General features: G+C 55.1%; 1 protein-coding gene across 1 annotated transcript in view; it reads right to left on the bottom strand.

Moving 5' to 3' along the window:
- LOC115062412 (disks large-associated protein 4-like) overlaps nucleotides 1-8,866 on the bottom strand; it is a 97,311-nt gene that overhangs the window by 8,607 nt on the left and 79,838 nt on the right. Inside the window, exon 3 of the mRNA XM_029535754.1 lies at nucleotides 23-1,085. Within this exon, the coding sequence (XP_029391614.1) occupies nucleotides 23-1,012 (990 nt within the window). The 5' untranslated portion in view covers nucleotides 1,013-1,085. The remainder of the gene's footprint in view (nucleotides 1-22; nucleotides 1,086-8,866) is intronic.

Here is an 8,866-nt window from a genome sequence, read left to right as displayed (position 1 = left end):
CCTGCCCCACCATCACCCCTACCTGCAGGTAATGGTAGGCCAAACCCTGGTGGCAGGATTTGGACTTGAGCAGGCTCTTATCCAAAGTGGCTGAGGTCTTCTGGCAGACCTCATGGGCATGGCTGAGGGTCAGAGTGGACCAGGAACCACGTTTGACATAGTTGGTGTCGGTGCCCACTCCAAGGCTGGGACAGGTAGCAGGGGGAGCAGGCGGGGGCGGCGGGGCAGTCAGCTCGGTGTTCTTGGTGGTTTTGAGCATGTGCCCACTGATGGTGTTGTAGGCGTGCATGAAGTAGCGGGGCTGGGTGCGTTCTGGCTGGCGGCCAAGAGTCATCAGCCCTGAGGCGGGGCCACTGCGGAAGGCACCGCCCTCACCGTCCAAATTGTCATCTGAACTCCACCAGCCTGAGATGTTGGAGCGGCTCCTCCGTTTGGGCTCCCCAGCCTTGGCCCGTTCCTTGCTTTTGGCCCTCCGGCCTTTCCCGTCCTCCAGGCCGCCTTTTTTGCTGCCATTGCCACCCACCTTGCCCGCGGTGCCCTCCATGGAGGGTGCTTTAGTGAAGAAGAGACGCTGGACAGAGTGGACCAGGTGGCGGATGCGGCCCGGACTCTCACCCCGGGCCTTGGCCTCCCCCCGGGGAAACTGGAGGGTGCTGAAGCCATCGCGGTGGATAGGCAGTTGTTTCTCAAACTGGTCCAGGAGGTTGGCGGGCAGCCGGTTGATCTTAGTGGCTTGGGCGTGGCTGGGGAATGGGCTTTCCTCGGGCACCTCAAAGTGGGAGTTGTAGTGGATTCGGGGGAAGGTGCTGCTTGGTGGGGGCAGCTGGTTGTTGAGTGGGAAGAGCCCATCCCCCGGCAGTGTGTTCTGCCCGGGGAAGCGGGCTTCCCGGGCAAAGGCCTCGGTGGGCGACAGCAGGTACGGGTTCCGGTCAGGCGCGGCAAAGAGGGGCTCGTGAGGTGGGTCCAGGCTGTCGGAGAGGTGGCGGGGGCGGCTGTCACCGAGGCCTTTCATGATCCCGGCCCGTGGGGCGGGGGCCTTTGCCCTACTGGGGCACTGGGGTCACCTGTCCCAGGCAGCAGCTGTCCTGGGGAGAAAAGACAATGAGTGGTCAGCTGGTTAACAGGACTGGACTGGAGAGGGCGGGGAACTGGAAGCATGCTGAGAACTGGCTTAAGGAAGGGAGTCTGCCCTTGCCATCATGGGGCCAAGGGCAAGAGCAGATGTCGAGGTGTGTGCCCTCCCATCATGGTCCTCTGCGTGACTGCTGCTGTACATACACCAGCACTGGACAGGGGTCCCCTGCTGGAGGGGACAGCAGAGCCATGGTTCTCTGTCCACTGTCTCTGAGCATATGGTCAAAGCTACAGAGGTAGCCAGCCAAGCATTACGCATTGGTGTAGCTCAATGGACAGGTATTCATGGGAACCCTGAAAGCCGCGTTCTGACTCCGAGTTCCTGGACTCCTCGCGCAGTGGACAGTGGGCAGGGAACTGCCAACTTCCATGTTCTCCCTATCCTGACCGTCTCACTGTGAGGTGCCATACACATGAGCATCCATCCAAAGCTTTGTGCACCCTGCCCCTAACGGCTACCCCTGAGGCCTACGGAGGGGCCAGAGAGACCTCCAAAGTTCAGGGCTGGTCAGGAACTACCTTACCTGTGGCCAAAGACAGTGCTGTCCCCATCTACTTTAGCAGAGAGACCTTCATGCCTCTGTAAACTCTTTGTCCCTCCCCAGATGTTTAATGACAGAGATCCCTGGGCTGGGTGCTGGGGCCACCAACATTAAAGATACTGACAAGCCCACAGGCCATCTTTAAAGGCCTTCTGGGGTGATACAGTGGTGGCCTGGGACAGAGTACTCAGGGTCAAGGGAGGCCGAGCCTTAGAACAAGGGGGACAAAGTCTCACAAGAGAGTGGCCGATGGATGGAGTCACTGTAACTCCCTTTGCCCATCTGTAAAATGGGACCGCTGGACTAGCAGATTTCCAGGATTAGCCTGAAAACACCAGTCCTTAACTTAGCCGCACTCCTCTTCATTTCCAAGCCTCTTCTTGGCCGTACCATGGAGGCCAACCAGGTTTCTAAGCCCCATGTCCTGCTCAAAGGAGCCTCAAGGCTTGATCTGGGGCACCCAGGCTCTCCCTGAAGCCAAGTATGGTGGGATCCTGATCATACCCAAGTTTTTGCTGACATGGTGAAGTTAAGGAGACAATCATGGCAAGGGGGGGGGGCGGGACCTGATCTTGGGGTTCTTGTTGGACAGAAGAACTAACAAGGTCAGTGGAAACGGAGGTCACCCCCACGCTCAAGTGTGAACAGGGGAGGGCACCTCTAGAAGTCAGAATGCCAGACTGTAGCCCAGGTTGGCCTCAGACTCACTATCCTCCTATCGCAGGCTCTTGAGTGCTGGGACCGCAAGCACCCATCACCACGCCCCACGCCCCACGCCTCCTGCCTGGCTTCGGAGTGAGGCTTTGACCTGCATTTCCCTCAAACATAATCATGTTCAGCCTCCTGTCACGGTGGTTCTTGGCCATTCCTACATTTTTCTTTGGAGAAGTGTCTACTGAAACCCTCTGGCTACTTTCTCACTGAGCTGTTTGTTATTCTAGTTGTGTTCTGGACCTTAAACCCTTATCAGATATGGGCTCCTGTGCCACCCTCTGCTCGGTCCCTGAACGGTTGGCTTGTTGTTTTTTTTTTTTTTTTTTTTTGAGACCTATTCATTTTCATTTTACATATATATGAGTGTTTTGTCTGCATGTTCATCTGTGTACCATGTGCATGCCTTGGGCCCAGGGAGGACAGAAGAACAGAAGAAAGCATTAGATCCGCAGGAACTGGAGCTACAAGTGCTTGGGAGCCACTAAGTAGGTGCTAGGAATCGAACCCAGGTCTTCTATTAGAACAGCCAATGATTCTTTTGTTGTTGTTGTTATTTGGGGCAGGGTTTCTCTATGTAGTCCTGGCTTTGAACTCAGAGATCCCCCCCCTGCTTCCACCTCCCAAGTGCTGGGATTAAAGGCGTGCGCCACCACCGCCAGACTGTAGCCAGTGCTCTTTATCACGGAACCATCTCCCCGTTAACTCCCCTCCCCTGGGTTTTTGATAAGAGCTTTCCCCCTTTCCAGCAGACCATGTCTTGTTAGCACTGATTAGGTCTTCAGCCACCGGCACTGTGGCTCATTAATGTCATGACCTGGCAGAGGGGCAGGTCAGGTTCTCCCCACCCAAGCTGAGGAATGAGGAGCCCTCCTACCCCAGGCTCTCAAGTGCTGGGATAACAAGCATGCAGCCCCAGGCCTGGCTTCGCACTGTGGCCACAGTGTGTTGTGGTAGCCCCAGGTCCTTCCGCACTGACATCTCCGGCTCCAGCTGCCAAGAGCACCAGCTGCTGACAGTTCATAGCCAAATTCCCGCTACAAACTGCTCTAAGTCAGACAGAAATCCTTGCAGGCCCCCACTCTGTCCCCAGGGGCAACCTGCAGTGAACAACTGGTTGCCATTATGATGCCCTTGTCCCTGTCCCAGACACCCCTACAGGGTGTCTTGCTCACAGCTCCCTGTGGGACCAGCAGAGCCTCTGCTGAGACTGCCCTGAGCCCCAGTCCCTCCCTCAACCTGGTTCTGTGTGCTGGCCTCTTCCAGAGTCATCCTAGACAGTCCCCCCAGGAAACCTCGGCACGCACATCCACACTGCCGGGCTCAAGTCAGTTTCCTGTGAACCCTGAAATAAACTCAGTGCTAGCGCGTCTCTGAGTGTCACCATACCTTGGGGCACTGGCACTGACTAAATGGGCTCCCTGAGCCAGTTTCCTCTTTAGCAGAGTCAAAATGAAGAGTACTGTGTGAGATTTTGATGAGGGCTAGCTGTGTTTCCATATCAAGCATCAGTCCCCCCTTCCCCAGCCCTCCCCCACTCCCCCGCCCCTCCCTCGCGGACAGGCCAAGCCTTGTGGTTTAGGATGTGCTCAGTACAGCAGAGTGTTGGCATACAGCTGGCTATGGATTCAAATCCTGCGTCTGCTTTTCCTTTCTGTGACCTCAAATTGGTTGCCTGTCTCTAAGACAGCAGGGGTCTGACCAAGGATGCTTGGTCTGCTCACAGTGAGCCACTCAGGGCTCCAGCCGCATGCCGCACACCGGTCCCTCAGGAGCCTGGCACCCAGGGGTGGCAGAGCTTCAGTGTAGGGAGTTTTAAAATAGGCATCCGTGGCCTCGCAGGGGAGGCAGCTGGCTGCCGTGTGCTGCCTTTCTCAATGAGCTATACTTAGGCCCATCCGGGTGTCCATAATTGCCTCTCATTAATATAAGCCTCATTGCCCTCACAGAAACGCAGAGGAGGGAGATACTGCTGCCTTGGGGAGCCCTCTGGGCTCTGTGGTGCTTCTGTGGCTTCAGCCACCACCCACTGCCAGCCGCCAGCCACCAGCCACCAGCCACAGGAGGGCCCTCCCTACCCTGTCACGCCTCATCTTGGAGCTTGTGAGCACAGGAGAGCTAAGTCAGGAAGAAGCCTGGGACAGAACCTGACTCCCCAAGAAGCCAAGCTTGCCTGACTCCATCAGTCCTCTAGTCCGGAATGTTCTCTAGATCCCCTTCCCTGCTGAGCTCAGGCTCTCCAGTCAGACCACACCCACACTGACCCAGCCGAGCCTCTCACCATCTTCAGCGGTTCGGTTCTCCACTCTGGCCATCAAGACCTTCCTTCCCTCAGTCTCCTGAGGAAACAGGATGCATCTGCAGCTCTTAGAAAAGCTGCCTCTAAGGTTGCATTCAGACAGGGAGAGGCTTGCCGGGCGTGGTGCCGCACACCTTTAATCCCAGCACTCTCGAGGCAGAGGCAGGTGGATTTCTGAGTTCAAGGCCAGCCTGGTCTACAAAGTGAATTCCAGGACAGCCAGAGCTATACAGAGAAACCCTGTCTCAAAAAACAAAAAACAAACAAACAAAAAAAAACCCAAAAAACAAAAACAACAACAACAAAAGAAAAAAAACAGGGAAAGGCTTAACAAGGACAACACCTATTCAGTGCTGACTCTCGGTATGGCAGAGAGAGAAGTGGGGTGCAAAGTGGGGTTGTGAACTGAATGACAAGAGGCTAGGATCGAGTCGGGGCTTTAGAACCAAATACTCCGAATGCTCACTGAGGGCTGTGGAGAGCAGTCCCCCGCTAGCTCTCTGAGGGGTGACATGTGAAAGGGAAGATGGGTTCTTCAGGGCTCTTGATGCTGTTGAAGGTCTCTGGACACCCTCCTTCCTCCTCTTCTGTTGCCAAATCCCCCCTCCCAAACCCCCAATTCCAGGGACAGAATGAACTTCACCTCTCCACATGCACTGTCACTGTTGATGTCCTGGCACACAACGCCACCTACCCCTGGCACTTCTACACTCGGGTTCCCTACCCAGTGTGCCCCTTAAAAACTCCAGACTCACCTAACTGCCTCCTCAGTATCTCACTCCTCATGCCTGACAGAGCCCCCCCCCCCAAATCTGTTCCTCCCATCAGCTCAAGTCAGAAAGCAGGGCATTTTGCTCTCTGCTCCTTCCAGTGTGCTCAATAGCAAACGTTTCCTCAACGGTTGTGTCTTCACCATGTCCTCCGACTCCTGTCTCTCCACCTCCACAGCCCTGCCTGGGGCTGCCCCACACAGGCAAATCCTGCCCTTAGAACAACAACAAAAAGAAAACAAAGCAAAAACCAGTTAAGTGTTATTTGTTATTTATTTTTACTTTATGTGCCTGTGTATCCTGTGCATGCCTGGTACCTGTGGAGGCCAGATAAAGACACAGAATTCCCTGAAACTGGAGTTAACAGACAGCTGTGAGCTTCTGAATGGTTGCTGGGAATTGAACCCGGGTCCTCTGGAAGAGAAGCCAGTGTGCTCTTGACTGCTGAGCCATCTCTCCATTTTTGTTTTTGCTTTTCAAAGCCAATGTTTCCTCTACAGTCTGGGCTGACCTTGAACTTGCAGCAGTTTTACCTCAACCTCGCCAGCACTGGAATGAGAGGCGTGAGCCAGGCATGCTTTAGGCCTTCCCAAGACTCCCTCGGGCCCTGGATGGAACACCAGCTTTCTTTGACGTTTGGCCTCATACCTGCCTTCACCAAGGGTCTTCATTCTGGTAACTTTATTTCCTCCCCATTGCCCTGCCTGGTCCTGCCTGGAATGCTCTCTTGGCCTATGGCTTACAGGATTCTGGCTTCCTTTAGGCCCAGGTCATCAAGCCACACCCACAGGGCATCTCCACACACCACCTGGAGCTCTCTCTGCTGTGCCACTAGATACACAGTTCCTGTTTGGGAACACCAAGTGTCACGGTCCTTTCTGTGTTCCTAGCCCTCTGCCTAGAGCCGGGAGACAGCAAGGAAGAGGGTGTGAGGTGAAGGGGTGTCAGGAAGTCTTGGGGGACCATGAAAGAAATCAGGAAGCCAGGCTGAAGTGGTGGAGAGTGCCCGCTGCCTCCTCAATGCTGTACAGTGGACTTCTTCAGTCCCCGATACTACTTCTCTGGTCAAACATACCAGGGTGGCTCCACTTCCTGTCATATTCTTCTGGGTGTCACCTACAGGGTATTGTGGCAGTGGCTCTGTTTGTCCTCTTACACCAAGTTGGGAAAGGCTGCATCTGCTTCACCTTCTTTGGCGAGTTGGCAGGCTGCTGAGCCCTGAGTCAGAGGAACTGAGACCTGCCAAGGTGACGTGATATAGCTCCCTGAGGGACCCAGGAAAAAGCCAGGCTACCAGGCTGCTCCTGACCCCCCCAGAATCTGTGTGCCAACATACAGGAGGTTTTCTGTGGTCACGAAGACACTTATGTTAGAAGAGGAAACACAGCTCTGGTGGCTGAAGTCCCAAGCTGGGAGAACAGTGTGGCTCGGCACCTGCGTTTGAGACTGTCTACCAAACTGGGGCCCAGACTCCAACTCCCCTCTGACAGCTACGTGCGATCCAGACGAGTGCCAGGTCCCACTTGCTTCCTGCCGAGTCCGTGTCCATAGCAACTGTTTGAAAAGCGTGACATTCAATCAACCAGTTGTTTGGTGGACAAGATTGCAGACTGCTGGGATGCGTGGCTCACACTGTCTCCACAGCAGGCCCTGGCCTCTCTGAGACAGTCACAGAGGGACCCCTGGGTCTTCCTGGGAGTGAGGTCTGTCCTGCTGCCCGGGATTTGGATACTGAGTTCCTGCGTAAGAAGCTTGATGCCAGCAGGGCCCTGGGATGACCGTGAGTCCCATTTAACTTTGCCTAGCCTCAGGTGGGATGTTAGAGGTCATGGGGCCATGCCCAGCCCCCATCTCTTCATCAATAACTAAAAGACAGGAAATAGCAGTAGGAACTGGACATCCCTAAATACACGGAACACAGGCACAGAGGGGCAACGTCAGACATCCTTGGAAAAATTCAAGGTAGAATTCCTTTCCTCGGTTCCTCTAACTGGATTTCAGGTCTTTTCTCGATCTCTGACATAACTCCAGCCTCCTTGTTCAGACTCAACCACTGGAGACCCATGAGTTACTCCCCTGGTGCCTGTTCACTGTGGCCACAGGACCTTTGTCCTTACAGGTTCAGCCATTTCCCTCCCAGCTCTTCCCATATTTGGCTGCTTATACTGCACGTGTCTGTTCAAGCATTCACCTCCTCCCTGACTGACCGCCACAAAGGATGGTCCATGACGCCCTGTCCTCTCTCCACGCCACCCCACCCCAGGTCCCCTGGTTATTCTTTGGAGCTGCTTACGTTTTCAGTGTCTTTCTCTTATGCTACGGAAGGGAAGGGGGCACACGCGTGCCTTCCCATGTTGTCTCTGGTGCTGTGCACAGAGTGAGCCCGGGCAGGAGTGGAGACAGAGAAAGCAGCTTAGAGAGCACAAGGAAGTCAGATGGGGGAGAACCCTGAGGAGAGGTCCGGAGAGAGCTGGGAGAGAGCCCTGGGGCCAATGTTCCTCAGCCTTTTGGAAGGGCAGGGGTCGAAGGGCAGCTCAGGGGTCACAGGGAGACAGCTCTTAAGGTGAGCAGGGGCTTATCATCTTCCTTTGCCATCAGGGCCTGGCTGGACCTGTCACCTCTGGGTGGCCACAGTGAAGAAGCTATTTGTTGAGCTTGTGGAGGCCATGGTGGCACTGGTGCCCGTTCGCTTGCTGAGCACTGAACACAGGTCACCTTCCCTAGCTTACTTCTCTCAGTTTGACAATGGAGGTAATGACCTCAGCCGTGAGGGACCTGTGTGGACCAAGGCAGGGACACAGCTAAGGCTAAAGGTGGACTAGAACAGGTTTGAGCACATTCCTACTGAGGCACGGGTCTCTCCCTCTGCCACCACGCCCAGCCACACACACGCTCCTCTCATCTACAAGCGGTGGGCTCGGGCAACATGTCAGAGTGTTATTATTATTCTGCCATCCAAAGAGAGAAAGTCCTGATCCTTAGCCACGGTGGGCACAGAGCCTGAGGAAAGTCAGGCACGTGACACATAAAATTCGTGGAGCAGAGCAAGCCTGGAGAACAAAAGGCAGCTTTGTACTTGCCAGGGGCTGGGAGAGGGCTCTGGGGAGTGACACTTTAATATCGGGTGTGAGGTTGGTAGGGGCACAGGAGGAGCCCTGGGAAGAAGGTGTTGATGGTTGGTCTGCACTAGCAATGCGCTCCATGCCATCTGACTGCAGCTTGAAAATGGCTGGCCTGGTGCGCAAGCAGCCTGAGATGCTGGGGCTGGAAATCCATGTCTGCCTGGGCTGCATCTAAGTTCAAAGACAACCTGAGCAACTTGGTGAACCCTGTCTTAAAACAGCAAGGAAAAGAAGGCTATAGGGATGGGCAGGGCGGGGCTGGGGCTGGGGCTGGGGCTGGGGCTGGGG

The sequence above is a fragment of the Mus pahari genome, chromosome 3 (genome assembly GCF_900095145.1).
Source record: "Mus pahari chromosome 3, PAHARI_EIJ_v1.1, whole genome shotgun sequence".
NCBI classification, from domain to species: Eukaryota; Metazoa; Chordata; class Mammalia; order Rodentia; family Muridae; genus Mus; species Mus pahari.
The sequence above is the reverse complement of the archived record's forward strand: the minus strand, read 5'-3'. Positions and strand labels throughout refer to the sequence as shown.